The sequence below is a fragment of the Rana temporaria genome, chromosome 8 (genome assembly GCF_905171775.1).
Source record: "Rana temporaria chromosome 8, aRanTem1.1, whole genome shotgun sequence".
NCBI lineage: Eukaryota > Metazoa > Chordata > Amphibia > Anura > Ranidae > Rana > Rana temporaria.
The window spans coordinates 187,498,155-187,515,299 of record NC_053496.1 but is presented as its reverse complement, the minus strand read 5'-3'; the positions used below and the strand labels follow the sequence as shown (position 1 = coordinate 187,515,299).

Sequence of the window (17,145 nt, the reverse complement as noted above, 5' to 3'; positions counted from 1 at the left end):
ATAGTGGACGCGGTTAACGAGCGTTTCGTAATACGAGCACTGTATTTAAAAAAAATTGTGACTTGGTTTGCGAGTGTTGTCTCATAAAACGAGCACGATTCAGGCCAAAGCGGTGTGCAGTACCACTTTTGGTCTGAGTTGTGGGGGCGCAGGAGCCGAGCAGAGCCGAACGTCACCGATCACAGGCAATCCGCGCCTTTTTGAAATGCATAGAAAGGCTCGAGGACAGCACGGCTGACCTCGGCAAAAATCTCAGGAACTAAGAGCTAGATTCACCATTGCTTTACGTTGGCGTATCTATAGATACGCCGCTTTAGTTGAAAGATGCGCCTTCGTATCTATGCGTGCCATTCTGGGAGCTAGATACGCCTGAATTACAGCTTCCTCCTACTGACGTAAGTGTTAGTACGCCGTCGTATCTATGCGTGCCATTCTGGGAGCTAGATACGCCTGAATTACAGCTTCCTCCGACCGACGTAAGTGTTAGTACGCCGTGGTATCTAGGGTGCATATTTACGCTGGCCGCTAGGGGTGCTTCCGTAGATTTACGCGTAGAATATGTAAATGACCTATATACGCCGATTCACGAACGTACTTGCGCCCGCTACGCCGTTTACGAAAGGCTTACGTCCGGCGTAACGTTACCCCTGCTATATAAGGCGCAGCCAATGTTAAGGTATGGACGTCGGAACAGCTGTCAAAATTTACGTTGTTTACGTAAGTGGTACGTGAATGGGGATGTGCGTAGGTTAAGTTCACGTCAAAAGCATTGAGCCGACGTATCTTAGGGGGTATATGTGACGTGACTCTGAGCATGCGCCGTTCGTTCGGGAAGACATTTACATGGGGTCACGGCTAATTTTTATACAACACGCCCACTACCTTCCACATTTAAATTAGACGGGCTTACGCCTGCCTATTTACACTACGCCGGCGCAACGTACAGCGCAAGATCTTTGTAAATGCTGGTCTGGGCGCCCTATTTTACGTTGGCGTAGCGCATATGAGAGGCCAAAATATACGCCAAGCTACGTGAATCTAGCTCTATGTCTTTCCGGTAATAACTGTGGGGGATGAGCTGATGAAGAAAGTAAAAGTTCAGTTATTAGTTGTAGGCGGGATCGGCTGAAGAGATGAGTTTTTTTTTTAGAGATCGCCTAAAGATAGAAAAAGTACGAGATTCTCTGGCAGATTTGGGTAGGGAGTTTCAGAAGAGAGGCTGGAGAACTCTTGGAGAAGCAGGACATTTTAAATTGTTTTCATTGGGCGATCAGAGGCCAGTGGAGGGATTGGCAGAGAGGGGTGAAGGACACTGAATGGAGGCCAGTGGAGGGATTGGCAGAGAGGGGTGGAGGACCTTGAATAGAGGTCAGCTGAGGGATTGGCAGAGGGGGTGGAGGACACTGAATAGAGACCAATGGAGGGATTGGCAGAGAGGGGTGGAGGACCCCGAATGGAGGTCAGCGGAGGGATTGGCAGAGAGGGGTGGAAGGATTGGCAGAGAGGGGTGGAGGACACAGAATCAAGGTCAGCAGAGGGATTGGCAGAGAGGGGTGGAGGGATTGGCAGAGAGGGGTGGAGGACACCGAATGGAGGTCAGCGGAGGGATTGGCAGAGGGGGTGGAGGACACTGAATGGAGACCAATGGAGGGATTGGCAGAGAGGGGTGGAGGACCCCGAATGGAGGTCAGCGGAGGGATTGGCAGAGAGGGGTGGAAGGATTGGCAGAGAGGGGTGGAGGACACAGAATCAAGGTCAGCAGAGGGATTGGCAGAGAGGGGTGGAGGGATTGGCAGAGAGGGGTGGAGGACACCGAATGGAGGTCAGCGGGGGGATTGGCAGAGAGGGGTGGAGGGATTGGCAGAGAGGGGTGGAGGACACTGAATGGAGGTCAGCGGAGGGATTGGCAGAGAGGGCCGGAGGACACTAAATGGAGGCCAGAGGAGGGATTAGCAGAGAGGGATGAAGGTCAGCGGAGGGATTCCTGAGTGTTCTATAATTTGGCGTCTTCACATAAGGCTTGCTCACTGTAGTGCAAAACTTTTTTTATTTCCATCTAAAATCTGCAAAAGAGACACCAGAATCTATCCAAAAAACTTTAATCTTGTTTCCGAGTGTACGAAATTGTGGCGCCATCATAGAGACTGGCTCTCTGAGCCGTTGTTTACTAAATAAAAAAGAGCTTGCAGGGAAAATCAGTTTTGTGTCTTTTTCTTTATAGTTTTGCTGCAGCAGGTTCTATACGTGGTACAGATGCGCCACTTTACAGGCAGACCCACCAGGCACGGTATTTAAAGGAGTTTTTAAATTCTATTGTTTCACTTTAAGCATTATTAAAATCACAACTCCTTTAAAAACTATCTTTTTCAAAAGTTTTTAATTTTTTTTGTCCCCCCCAGGGCAGTACCCTGTCCCCCATACCCTTTTTATAGCCAATAACTTGCATGTAAGTGTTCAAAATGGGGACCTTTTAATTTTTTCGAGTTCCGGTCCCTCAAACTTTGAATGGGGTTCTGGGTGCTGGTTCAAACCTTTTCCCTGTTCTGAACCCAGGGGGCGTTCGGCCCATCGCTATCTAGGAGTTTGGAGGTCAATGGGAACAAGGAGACACGTGGGATGTAATTGGAGCTTCTTTAGTACAGGGGTGACCAGAACCTGTCTTAAAAAGTTGGGGAAGAGACCATTAAAGAGGTAGACCGGAGTAGGTGTGAGGGAATGGGGTCCGGTGGGGAAGGTGGTTGGGTGAGCTTCAGAGAAAGGTTTAGCAATTTCCTCTGTGGAAACGGAGTCAAAAATGTTTAAAGTCTTCCGCAGGGAATGGATTAGTGGGGTGGTGGGAGTCGTGGTGATAGTTAAAGGTAGAAGAGAGTTATTAAGGACTGGATGTCGTCCAGATAAAAACAAATCCAACAGAAAGAAGAAGGGAATTTCTAATCCAACAGGTCAAGAAGGTCCCGGGACCTCGAAAATGTAGCTAAACTGTACCGAATAAATGTATTCCCATGGGGGTAGTAGTTCTTAAATGTACAGCAACCCTCCTAAAATTCTTGTTCCGAGTGCACGAAATTCCGGGCTTATCATAGAGACCAAGACTCCCCAAGACGTGGTTTACTAAATAAAAAAAGCTTGCAGGAAAAATCTATTTATATGTCTTTTTTTCTCTTTATATAAATGTCAGTTTTGCTGCAGCAGGTTCTATACATGGTACAGCAACCCTCCTATTACCCCCACCCCCCCCCACCCCACATCCAATTATTGTGTGACCAATATCATCCAAATAATTATTTCTTTCATTTCCCAAAGTTATCCGTCTACAAGGAGACCTGTAGAGATCAAATGACGCCACCAATGAGGATGGAGGAGGACCGGAGTCACATGACTGAGAGGATACTAAACTTCGCCATGGAGATCATCTACCTGCTGACCGAAGAGGTGAGGAGGATTCTGGGAGGTCACATGACATCACTCTTATCTCTATTAATAAAACACAGACCTGACCGAAGAGGATTCTGGGAGGTCACATGACATCACTCTTATCTCTATTAATAATACACAGACCTGACCGGAGAGGATTCTGGGAGGTCACATGACATCACTCTTATCTCTATTAATAATACAGACCTGACCGGAGAGGTGAGGAGGATTCTGGGAGGTCACATGATATCACTCTTATCTCTATTAATAATACACAGACCTGACCGGAGAGGTGAGGAGGATTCTGGGAGGTCACATGATATCACTCTTATCTCTATTAATAAAACACAGACCTGACCGGAGAGGCGAGGAGGATTCTGGGAGGTCACATGACATCACTCTTATCTCTATTAATAAAACACAGACCTGACCGGAGAGGCGAGGAGGATTCTGGGAGGTCACATGACATCACTCTTATCTCTATTAATAATACACAGACCTGACCGGAGAGGTGAGGAGGATTCTGGGAGGTCACATGATATCACTCTTATCTCTATTAATAAAACACAGACCTGACCGGAGAGGTGAGGAGGATTCTGGGAGGTCACATGACGTCACTATTGGTTTCTTTACAGAGTTTTCCTCTTGTGAAGTATGGAGATCATATGACCATCAAAGTGCCTCGATATTGCTACCTAAAATTTAAGGACCACAACATGCAGAAGATTCGGCACATCGTCAACAAGATGATGGAGCTGCTGACAGGAGAGGTGAGGAGGATTCTGGGACATTATCCAGTAACAGACAAGGGGTGTGTCTGGATGGTGACTGTATCATTGTGTGTGTCAGGTTCCTATAAGGTGTCAGGATGTCACTGTCTATTTCTCCATGGAGGAGTGGGAGTATTTAGAAGGACACAAGGATCTCTACAAGGACGTCATGATGGACAATCAGCCGCCCCTCACATCACCGGGTAAGAGGAGACTTTATTGTAAAGGAGAGAGCAGTACGGAGGCTCCACCTAGATCCCCCATCATCTGATAAACACATAGAAACAATGTATTCAGTCAGTGTGTGTGTTTCCTACAGATGGATCCAGTAATGGGAACCCACCAGAGAGATGTCCCCGTCCTCTGTATTCCCGGGATTCCACACAGGAAGGTCACACCATCCCCCACCATCATCATAAGGTAGATGATTGACAACCACTGGTAATTGTAATCTATACACAAGCATGTCTGTTACAATGAATGTTTTTTTTTTTTTTATACAGTATGTTCAGAGTGGAAACCTCGGGGATGATAATATTGATGTAAAAGAAGAGTATAAAGAGGAGGATGAGGAGTATGGAGGGATGGAGGAGTTTTCAGAAGGACACAAGGATATGATGGAGCCACCTAATACCAGGAACCCACCAGAGAGATGTCCCCGTCCTCTGTATTCCCGGGATTCCACACAGGGACGTCACAGCTACCATAATCAGGTTGGTGGGAAGGAGCACCGGGAAGGTGTAAGGGACTCGAAATTCTGATATGTGGAGATGGTGAGGCTGCTTTATGAGATAAAAACAAAAGAAAAGTAGGGATAAAACACGAGGGCACAACTGGATTACCATCTGGTATGCGAGTGAACAATTGTGATCCAAGAACTAGCTGATGATATACTAATGTTCAACATGTATGGTGAGGTCCTATCTAGCCTTATGGGTTGGACATCTAAATATTGATGCTTTCACACCCCTTAGTCCTCTATAATACTGTATATATTGTTCTATGTATTTGCTTACTTATGTGGCATCAACGCTCCCCTGCTCTCTCGTATACGTCAGTAGATCAGGCCTGACCTATAGATAGACCCTATAACATGCCGTTTGTCTACGTGTTCTCACATCATTCAAGCTTATGTTTTACAGACGTTGTTTTCAATCCTTCTCTTGGTTTAGGGTGAAGATCTGATGAATATAAAAGTGGAGGTGGAAGCAGAAGAAGAAGGGACGTATGTGAGGGATGATCAGCAGTCTATGGAGGAGGATGGAATAATGAGGATAGTAATAGAGGAGGACACTCCTACAGAGATCAGCACAGGTGGGTCATAAACACATTCCTCCACCCATACTGCTCACTGATTGGCCCAGAGTAAGGTTTGGGACTTCCAGGAATTCCCTGCCATGTGAAGCGGGGGTTGAGGTAGCGTGATACATCACTGGCCAAATATGACCACATGGCCATATTTGGCCAATGACAATAAATGTCAGTTTTGCTGCAGCAGGTTCTATACATGGTACAGATCCGCCACTTTACACGCAGACCCACCAGGCACGATATTTAAAGGAATTTCTATGGTTTCACTTTAAAGTAACTCTAAAGGTTCAGTTATTTTTTTTTTTTAAATAACATGACAATGACCAAGTATGGCCACGTGGCCAATGACATTGACCAAGTAGAGATGCATGGACATATTTGATCAGTGACGTTGACCATGTATAGTCGTATGGCCAATGTCATTGACCAAGTATGGTTACATGGGTATATTTGGCCAATGACGTTGACCAAGTGTAGCCACGTGGCCAATGACATTGAGGAGGTAGAGCTACTGTACATGGACATATTTGATCAGTGACATTGACCAAGTATAGCCGTATGGCCAATGACGTTGACCAAGTATGGCCACATGGGCATATTTGGCCAGTGACGTTGATCAAGTATAGCCTTATGGCCAATGACATTGACCAAGTATGGCCACTTGGACATATTTGGCCAGTGACATTGACCAAGTATAGCCACATGGGTATATTTGGCCAATGACGTTGACCAAGTGTAGCTGTATGGCCAATGACATTGACCAAGTGGAGCTACATGGACATATTTGGCCAGTGATGTTGACCAAGTATGGCCACGTGGCCAATGACATTGAGAAAGTAGAGCTACTGTACATGGACATATTTGATCAGTGACATTGACCAATTATAGCTGTATGGCCAATGACGTTGACCAAGTGGAGCTACATGGACATATTTGGCCAGTGACGTTGACCAAGTATGGCCATCTTTGATCAATGCCATCACCCGGGAGATTTCACCGCTTTGTTTAGGTTTAGCGGCAGGGCCCAGGAGATGTCATTTGGTTTGAGTTATTGGTGGAATAGACGTGTCTGTCAGTCGGTGGGATTTTTTTCGTGGTAACTGATGATGGATGTACAGTACATTCTGGGACTTTTTTGAGGGAGTTTTTATTTTTTTAAAAGGACTTGTCAAAAATAAGCGTGTATACTAATTTACTATTTAACTTTTTTTTGGTGAAGGAGTATAGGTAGTATGTACCCCTTACTCCAGGGGTCCCCAACCTTTTTTCACTTAAGGGCCGGATTTAATGCATGTGAATGGATTTGAGGGGACACATTCACCTGTTAATAAATGAAGATAGTAGTAATAATAATAATAACAGTATAGGTTTACCTCACTTTAAGGTCCTTCACTAATACAAAGCAAGTTTACCCTGAGGGAGCATATGGCTGGGGATTTGGATTTTACTGCCCCCTCCCCCATCCTGGCCAGCATGGTCTAGAGATGGGGTTCCTGTCCCAATGGAAGATGGGGTCCCTGTCCCCAGGTGAGATGGGTCGTCTCCCCAGGGGAGATATGGGTCGTGTCCCCAGGGGAGATATGGGTCCTGCCCCCGGGGGAGATATGGGTCCTGCCCCCGGGGGAGAAGGGCTTCCTGTCCCCGGGGGAGATATGGGTCCTGCCCCCGGGGGAGATATGGGTCCTGCCCCCGGGGGAGAAGGGCTTCCTGTCCCCGGGGGAGATATGGGTCCTGTCCCCGGGGGAGATATGGGTCCTGCCCCCGGGGGAGGAGGGCTTCCTTCCCCCAGGGGAGAAAGGGTTTCTTTGTCCCTTGGTGAGATGGGATCCCTGTCGTCCCCAGGGGTGATGGGGCTAGGGATTTGGATTTTTTTTGCCCCCTTCCCCATACTACCAACATTTTTGAGTATAGCCTCAGTTGAAACAAATGAAATATAGATTACCACTGGTGCCATCATCCAGAATATTGGCACCCAAGGGTGGCTGACACCAGCCCTGCCAGCCAGCATGGTCTGGAGATGTGGTCCCTGTGCCCAAGTGAGAAGGGGTCCCTGATCCTAGGAAAGAAGGGGTCCTTGTCCCCAGGGGTGATAGGGTTCCTGTCCCCAGTTGAGAAGGGGTCCCTGTCCTCAGGTGAGAAGGGGTCCCTGTCCCCAGGTGAGAAAGGGTCCCTGTCCCCAGGGGATATGGGGTCCCTGTCTCCAGGGGTGATTGGGTCCCTGTTTCCAGGGATGAACTTCCAGTGACCAGTATGAGAGAGTGAGAGCGATAACACCAAATTTAACACACCTGCTCTCCATTCACACCCGAGACCTTGTAACACTAATCACATGACACTGGGGGAGGGAAAATGGCTAATTTGGCCCAATTTGGACATTTTCACTTAGGGGTGTACTCACTTTTGTTGCCAGCGGTTTAGACATTAATGGCTGATTGTTGAGTTATTTTGAGGGGACAGCAAATTTATACTGTTATGCACACGACGTTGTCTTGACTTTACCCCGTGTTGTTGGACACGTAGTCCTGAACCTTGCACTGTGCTGTACATGACGTGGTCCTCATCGCTGCCCCTCTATACTTTCAGGCAAGTCCTATCTATCCCACCATCTGAGTTCCCACACAGAGGAGAAGCCGTATCGCTGTTCGGAATGCGGAAAGTGTTTTTCGAAAAAGGAGGGCCTTCAAAGGCATCAGAAGTTGCACACCAACGAGAAGCCGTTCTCCTGCACCGAGTGCGGGAAAAGCTTTCAGCGAAAATCCCAACATATCAGACATCAGATCTATCATTCGGGGAAGAAGCCGTATTCCTGCGAATATTGCGGTCAGTGCTACCTGGACAAATCAACGTTCACCACACATCAGAGATCCCACACCGGAGAGAAGCCGTACGGCTGCTCCGAGTGCGGGAAATGCTTCTCGGACAAGGCCTACCTCACCAGACACCGGAGATCTCACACCTTGGAGAAGCCGTACGCCTGCTCCGAGTGCGGGAAACGGTTCTCGGACAAGTCCAATCTTTCCAGGCACCGGAGAGCCCACAGGAGCGAGTTGCCGTATTCCTGTCCGGAGTGCAAGAAGAGCTTCGTACAGAGGTCCGAATTCACCCGGCATCAAAGGACGCACACGGGCGAGAAGCCGTTTTCCTGCTCCGAGTGCGGGAAATCTTACTCGCAGAGGGGCCACCTTTCCGAACATCTGAAAGTGCACGCTGGGGTGAAGCCTCATTCCTGTGCCGAGTGCGGGAAATGTTTTGTGCGCAATTCGCAACTTGTCAGGCATCAGCGGTCTCACAAGGTAGAAATGGTAGTCGTGTCCTGAGCGCGGGGAAATGTTTTAAAGTCTAATTTTACTGTACATAAGAGATCCCGTTTGGAGCCATCAAAGTGTAGTAGTGTCCCCGAGTGCTGGAAATACGTTGGGTGAATGTCACATTTTCCCTAGCCCGGCGAATTCTCACTGTAATTTGATTTCCGATGAGCTCGATCTAGTGGTCATAATGTGGTATTTTCCCGATTGAGGTACTCATTATGGCCACTAGATGGAACTGGCGGGCGAACTAGACGAAGGTTCTAATCCTTCCTCGTTGTTTTTAAAAGAAAGTTGTAGCCTTGACATAAACATTTGGGAGCTTGCCTGAAGGACAAGAGAGGGAGGGGTCTCGGGAGGGCACTTCCTGTCTCGGCCTCCCAACATGTGTCGTCACCCCGTCACGTGTGCCCCTGGTGGGGGATCACAAGCAACCATACTGTCACGTATAAATCAGGCATGGTCCACCAACGTCACCATCTGGAAGCCGGCGCAGAGCAAATGATGTGCAGCTGCTGATGTTGGAGTGCATGTTGTTGGAAGAAGCTGGAGGAGATCAGCAGCACGGAGATGGAGGAACGTGGCAAACTGTCCGTCACTGAGGGGTTTTTATGTCTCTTTTTAATAAAAGTGTCAAATTTGCATTTGTCATATTAATGTCGTATTGTCCTTTTAATGACTGGTGTCTCGGAATTCTCCTCTCGGGGGCGGTGAGTAGAGACATTCAGACTGAGGCCAGAGCATTCATCATGTTTATAATGCTGAATAAGCTAGCGGGGGAAAAAAAAAACCCTGTAGTGGACTTTTAAGACCCGTAGAGAGTACAGTGGAACCTCGGTTTAAGAGTAACTTGGTTTAAGAGCGTTTTGACTCTCAAGACAAGCAGAATTCCATCTAAATAGGCCTGCAGTACCTCATTTGGCCTGAGGTACGCGGGTTGCAGGAGCCGAGCAGAGCCGAAAATAGGCCTGCAGTACCTCATTTGGCCTGAGGTACGGGGGCACAAAAGCCGAAAATAGGCCTGCAGTACCTCATTTGGCCTGAGGTACGGGGGTGCAGGAGCCGAGCAGAGCCGAAAATAGGCCTGCAGTACCTCATTTGACCTGAGGTACGGGGGGCGCAGGAGCCGAGCAGAGCCGAAAATAGGCCTGCAGTACCTCATTTGGCCTGAGATACGGGGGGCAAGAAAAGCCGAAAATTGGCCTGCAGTACCAAATTTGGCCTGAGATACGGGGGCGCAGAAGCCTTACATCGGCCTGCAGTATCTCATTTGGCCTGAGATACGGGGGCGCAAAAGCCAAAAATTGGCCTGCAGTACCTCATTTGGTCTGAGATACGAGGGCGCAAAAGCCGAAAATTGGCCTGCAGTACATCATTTGGCCTGAGGTACGGGGGCCGAAAATTGGCCTGCAGTACCTCATTTGGCCTGAGATACGAGGGCGCAAAAGCCGAAAATTGGCCTGAGGTACTGGGGCCGAGAAAAGCCGACAATTGGCCTGCAGTACCAAATTTGGCCTGAGATACGGGGGCGCAGAAGCCGAAATTTGGTCTGAGGTACAGGGGCGCAGGAAATGAACCGAAAGTGTACTCGGCCTTGTCCTTTTGGCCCTCTCTGGCGCCCCCCTCCACCTCTGGCCGCAATCGGTATGGCTTCCCATTGAAGTCAATGCGGAACAAATTATTTTAGTTTCCATTGACTTCAATGGGAAAACTCGCTTTGATATGCGAGTACTTTTGGATTATGAGCATTCTCCTGGAACGGATCTTTACATAATTGTATACAGTACTTTTGCAACCGGCAACACAAGTCGTCCAGAACACGGCAGCCAGGCTGGTAACGGGAAAAAAAAATGTGAATCCATCACCCTGTCCCTGAGGGCCCTTCATTGGCTAACAGTAAAGGATCGGGTCACATTCAAGACCCTCTGCCTCTCCCACAAATGTACACAAGGAAAGGCTCCTCAATACTTATGTGAAAAAATAAATGCTACATCCCCCAATCGCGCTCTCCGATCGTCTAACCAAAACCTCCTCTACATCCCCAAGTCCCACTACAAATTTCGCTTTTTAGCGGCGCTTTACCGATAACGCGGTCAGCTGGCAGTGTGAAATAGCTCTTGAGATAATTCAGCTTCACTCCATGCCCATATAAATATAGCCTAGAGAATGTACAGACCCCCCCATTCTGCACAGACCCCACCATTCAGCACAGATGGACCTCCCTTCAGCACAGACCCCTCCATTCAGCACAGATGCCCCCCTTCAGCACAGATGGACCCCCTTTAAGCACAGACCACCCTTCAGCACAGATGGACCCCCCATTCAGCACAAACCCCCCCCTTCAGCACAGACGGACCCCCCTCCCAAATCCCATTCAGTACTTCAGATCAGCCATCAGCGCGGCACAGGCAGCAGGTTCCCTCCCCCTGTGTACACATAAACATTAGAGAGGGAGGCGGCTTCACTATGCTCGCTGTGCCTGTGTGACATCCAGCCCGGGACTGCTCAGACAGCCCGCGGCCGCGAGACTCTTCTACGCCTTCTTGATTTTCCAGGGGGGGGGGTCATTTGCCCCCCCTTGCCCTATAGAGCGGACGCCCATGTGGGAGAGGCTTAAACTAGGTGCTGAACCAGAAAAAAAAAAAGACAATCGTTTCCAGCGCTCAGAGGTCTTCTATGGTAAAGAGCAACAAGAGCATGGAGAATGGAAGGCGCACACACCTAGTGCATTACCGATAACATTCATTGAATATGGAAAACTGCAGCCAATAAGAGCTGGAGCAGTTTATTCGATCAAAAGGGCAGCTTCAGGTGTAAGATTCCCAATAGTGGAACATGTCATTATATGTGGCATAGAAAGAAAGAGGTTGCAGGAAGTGATGGTCAAAATCCCATGCCATCCGGCAATTCATCAATTGTGGATCACAATTTGTAGTCTTTTGTCTGCTGTGCCCACGTGGTCTTCAATACGTGGGCAGCACGATACATACCCTACGTACACCGTCTGAGGAACATAAAAGGAACGTTCTGTAAAGCTTTCGACAAGCATTCATTACCCTTACATATTCTGGAAGAACACAACCAAAACCCCTCTGGCTTGAGCCTGCTTGGGTTGGAGGTTATGGGTGAGGATGCAAAAACTAGCCACTTACCGACCGCCGCACGACTAAATACGTCCTGACTTTGAAGAGGGATAGCTCGGTAATGGCAGCAGCTGCTGCCACAACCGAGGTATCCATCTCTTCAGGCGGCGGTCCGGTTAACGATAATAGTGTTCTCTGTGGTGGACTCGCCATGAGATCACCCTTATCGGCGGCAAGAAAGGGCCCCCCCTCCCGCCGCTCTCCCATACCCTCTGCCGCTTACTGGAGCCGTCGGCAGCTGGTTTCTCTTCAGAACAAAAAAAATCTTTCCTGGCCTGGTCTGGATTTTGTGGCACCTGCCCCGGACAGTTGTTTGGGAGAGAACACCTGCTCCCCTTCCGGTCGGGGGGATTGGTTAGTATTTCCCGAATGTGATTAGGAGGGAGCGATGGGAGTAGCAGGGCACAGGCTCTCCCTAAACTTTCTGAGCTCCTTTCCTCCTGACTGGGATTGGTGCTGCTGGTCCGGGCTGTGGGCCAGGCGCTCCGTTGAAAAGCCTATGGTGATGTACCCCTGGAGTGGCAGTCCAGGGGGGCCGTAATTGCACTTGTGTTTCTACCGGCACATTTGCTTTTTGGCACCTTGGTCACGTCACTATATCACACTTTTTAACCACCTGCCTCCTGGGCCGGGCCTTTTGGTCAGGACCAGAGGAATTTTTGATTCCTGGCCGGAGGGCCGGCCATTGTACTGCACAATGGTCACTTTTTCACTCTCCTCATCTTCCTTCTCCCTCACTTTCTTTTTTGTTTGTCACTTTTATGTATTTTTTTGTTTGGTGTTCAAGTTGGTCACGTTTGATTAGTAGGGTGCGGGTCCTCGGGCCAGCCCTGAACGTCTTGGGAGTGGGCGGACATGGCCTTCTAGCTTAGTTCACCTGCTCTCATGGGGTCTCCCTTCGGGGGAGCCCCACCTAGTACTGGGAGGGTTCTGTTTCGGCAGTCCCTCCGAGGAAGTTGGGTCCGTGTCGGCTTCGGTTGCTCGGACCACAGTACCTTAGTCCCCGTCTGGAGCCTAACGCCCCGGGGGATCAGGGTTTGGGTCCTTTTTCACAGGAGGACCACTTGATGTTGCACCCGTCTGCACGTTTTTTTGACCACTCTCTATGTGTGTGCACATTTTTTCTGCACCGGGTGAAGTTTTTGGGTGTGTTCACACGCCATAGGCTTTTATATTGCTTTGTGCTCCCATGTTCCCGCCAATTTCTCATTCACATTGACACCTTCATCATTTTACACGTTTAGACCTTTTTTTGCTTTAGGTTTACCTTACCTTCCACCCTGCAGGTCTAGTGGGGAGTGGGGATGGTTCTAGACCCCATATCCTAGTTTGTTTTATGTGTAGTTTAGACCAGGGCCGCCATCAGGGGGGTACAGCCCATACAGATGTAAGAGGCTCAGGAGTCCAGAGGGACCGGGCCACTCTGGACCCCTTACAAGTTGGCACCTCCCCTTCGTTCTTTTCCGCCCCCCTACACTAGTCCCAACACCCGCTGGGGTTGCCCGCTGCACTGGCTCCTGACTCCCAGCCAGTGGTGTAGCAGGCAGGGGTAGCTAGTAACACCCCCCTCTCCTTGTCCCTCATGCCCCGTACACACGATCGGAAATTCCGACAGCAAAAGTCCGATGTGTGCTTTTTAATGGATATTCCGACCGTGTGTATGCTCCATCGGACTTTTGCTGGCAAAAGATTGAGAGCTGGTTCTCAATTTTTCCGACGGAAAGAATTCCTATCCGATCGTCTGTAGCAATTCCGACGCATGCTCGGAAACAATTTGACGCATGCTCGGAAACAATTCGACGCATGTTCGGAAGCATTGAACTTATCTTCCTTGGTTCGTCGTAGTGCTGTACGTCACCGCGTTCTTGACGGATAAAAGTTCCGAGAACTTCTGTCTGACCGTGTGTATGCAAGCCAAGCTTGAGCCGAATTCCGACGGAAAATCAGATTGGGCCAGATTCTCGTAAGTCCGAATGCGAGCCGTCGTATCTATGCGCCTGATTCTTAGAATCAGTTACGCATAGATTTGGCCAAGATATGAGCGGTGTAAGTCTCCTACGCCGTCGTATCTTGGGTGCATATTTACGCTGGCCTGCAAGGGGTGCTTCCGTAGATTTACACGTCGAATATGTAAATTAGGTAGATACGCCGATTCACGAACAAACTTGCGCCCGCTACGCCGTTTAAGTTAGGCTTACGTCCGGCGTAAAGTTACCCCTGCTAATGAGGCACAGCCAATGCAAAGTATGGACGTCGGCAAGCGTATCTTTTTACGTCGTTTACGTAAGTCGTACGTGAATGGGGCTGTGCGTAGGTTACGTCGTTCACGTCACAGACATTGGGGTATCTTAGTGCGTAAATTGAGGGAAGACGGTGGAGTGGCCTCCCCCCTCCCCCAGAATCTCTGATCTTCTATGGTGGAGATTGAGGGAAGACGGTGGAGTGGCCTCCCCCCTCCCCCAGAATCTATGACCTTCTAAGGTGGAGACGGAGGGAAGGTTGTGGAGTGGCCTCCCCCCTCCCCCAGAATCTCTGACCCTCGATGGTGGAGTGGCCTCCACCCCTCCTCCCCCAGAATCTCTGACCTTCTAAGGTGGAGACGGAGGGAAGGTTGTGGAGTGGCCTCCCCCCTCCCCCAGAATCTCTGACCTTCTATGGTGGAAACGGAGGGAAGGTTGTGGAGTGGCCTCCCCCCTCCCCCAGAATCTCTGACCCTCGATGGTGGAGTGGCCTTCACCCCTCCTCCCCCAGAATCTCTGACCTTCTAAGGTGGAGACGGAGGGAAGGTTGTGGAGTGGCCTCCCCCCTCCCCCAGAATCTCTGACCTTCTAAGGTGGAGACGGAGGGAAGGTTGTGGAGTGGCCTCCCCCCTCCCCCAGATAGGGTGACCACATTTCCAAACTGCCATTCAGGGACACCCCCCCCCCCCCCCCCACAAAAAGATGATTTTTGACATATTTTTTGCCGATTTTTGGGGCAGGGGCGTATGAAATCAGCGGGCCCATGTGCAAGATTTTGGTGGGACCTTTCTGAGATACAAATGAAATCCTGTGTATCCGGACTAAGGGTCTGTTTATACCAGAATGCTGTGAGGGAATCCTGCGTTTTGTGTCCCATAGCGATCTGTTGTGGGTGTCAACTTAACCTTTTTACCTCCTGGCACACACGATTCAAAAACTCCTGATCGATTGCAGCAATCGCAAGCTTTCACTTAGACGCCGGTAACTGTAAAGGGGGTGCTCAGGGAGTGCGCTCTCGGCACAGCGCTACTGATCGCAATTCATTTAAATATGTGGCCTCTCTGTGCCAAGGCCCAGGCACAGAGAAGCCGCATATTTGTGTGTGGCGGGTGCCAAGGGGTTAATGACTACCCAAATGCAGGTAGAAAATGTAGTGTTTGTATGATCAGCAGTACCATGCGATCCAGTTGCTGTGCGTTTTGTAAAGTAGCGCATGCACAGCTCTTGGTGCAGACCGATGGGTTTCAGCCCATTCAAATGAAAGAGCTGAAATCACACAGAATCTGGAAGGCACGTGAATCGCAAAGGAACGCAGAGCGTGTTCCTATGTGATTTGTGGTGTGAACCAGCCCTGAGTCTTGGAGCCCATTGCTGAAAAAAGGTCAGGCACTTGGCTTCACTAACTTGCCTGACAGGGGGGCACTGGCACCTGGAGAAATTGCCCTGAATCTCTAGCAAAGTTTCCCCCCTCAATAGCAGACAGCTTGTCTTTGAAGATGGGGAAGGGGGCAAGTTGTCAAAGAAGAATACTGGCAGTGATTTTGGGGATAAGAGCATGTTGTATGTGATAGGGGGGCACACTTTGGGAGGGGAGAGAAATTGTGCTGGAAGGGGGGGGGGGGGGAATAAAAAACAATTTATCTCCCCTAAAGTGCCCCCCTATCACATACAGCATGCTCTTATCTCCCAAAATCACTGCAAGTATTCTTTTTTGACAACTTGCCCCCTGTCTCTGTGTCTCCTTCTCCTGCAAGTGCCAAGCATTAAGATTTTGTGTACTGACCTCAGATCAGCATGTCCCGTCCTCCTGAGTGCTGTGTGTTCATTCTCCTCCCCCTCCTTCCCTCCTGAGTGCTGTGTCCATTCTCCTCCCCCTCCTTCCCTCCTGAGTGCTGTGTCCATTCTCCTCCCCCTCCTTCCCTCCTGAGTGCTGTGTCCATTCTCCTCCCCCTCCTTCCCTCCTGAGTGCTGTGTCCATTCTCCTCCCCCTCCTTCCCTCCTGACATCCGAGCCAAGGAGAAGGGGGGGACACGGGACTTCAGTCCGAGTCTTAGTGTGAGGTGGGCAGGAGGGGGGAGGAAGTGAGAGGGAGAGATGCCTCACAGCTGTGGGAACAGAAACACCTCACAGAAGCAGCAAGCCAGTCACTGCAGCGGAGGTGACAGAACCAGCAGTGACTCCCCAGCAGCACTAGCGCAGAGGAGGAGGAAGAAGTGAAATCCTCCTCTGCTTTCAACGTGGGCAGTGACGTCACTGGTTGCCAGACGCCAAGCGGCTATAGCAACCAGTGATCAGGTGGAAGCAGAGCCAGAACTATGGCGGCTCGGTCCTCCCCTGTTCCCAGACTGTCAGTTTCTATTGCGGGACACTGTATTGTCCCGCAATGAAGGTGTCCGGGACCAGGGACAAATATGTACATTACGGGACGATCCCGGGTAGACCGGGACACGTGGTCACTCTACCCCCAGAATCTCTGACCCTCTATGGTGGAGTGGCCTCCTCCCCCCTACACCGTGTGATTAGGAGGAGGAGGGGGATGGGAGGGGGGAGAGTGTAAAATCCCGTACAGCTCCAATCATCTTCTATCTTCGGCTTGTTGGGTGAGGCGGGGCTCACACATTATATGAGGGTTTTCCCACGTCAGGAGAGTGTGAGCGCCTCTCTGTGGAGATCTCTATGGAGCGGATCTCATGTCTCCGGAGGGAATTGCACGGCAACGCCGAGCGTCTTCTGGTCCTTTTCAGGTCCAAATTCAGCCCAAAATTCTGCCTGAAATCAGATCTGAACTAGAGAAGGGGGACACACCGGACCCCCCGCGGGGAGACGCTCCGTTCTCCGGTGTGATCCCAGCCTGAGGTTCTGACAATAAATCCTGGAAGCTGATTGGTTTCTAGTCATCCCCCCGGGGGATGTCCTCTCTATGTGCATCTCTATCCATCATATGACTCCTCCCCCTCCACCA

At 49.9% G+C, this 17,145-nt stretch overlaps 1 protein-coding gene across 1 annotated transcript; it reads left to right on the top strand.

Annotated features, from left to right (window-relative positions):
* Positions 1 to 4,799: 4,799 nt before the first annotated feature.
* LOC120909726 (gastrula zinc finger protein XlCGF17.1-like) lies at positions 4,800 to 9,453 on the top strand. Its single transcript, XM_040321454.1, has 3 exons — positions 4,800 to 4,897; positions 5,357 to 5,498; positions 8,079 to 9,453. The coding sequence occupies exons 1-3, from the start codon at positions 4,802 to 4,804 to the stop codon at positions 8,810 to 8,812; spliced, it is 972 nt and encodes a 323-aa protein (XP_040177388.1). The 5' UTR covers positions 4,800 to 4,801; the 3' UTR covers positions 8,813 to 9,453.
* Positions 9,454 to 17,145: the final 7,692 nt, after the last annotated feature.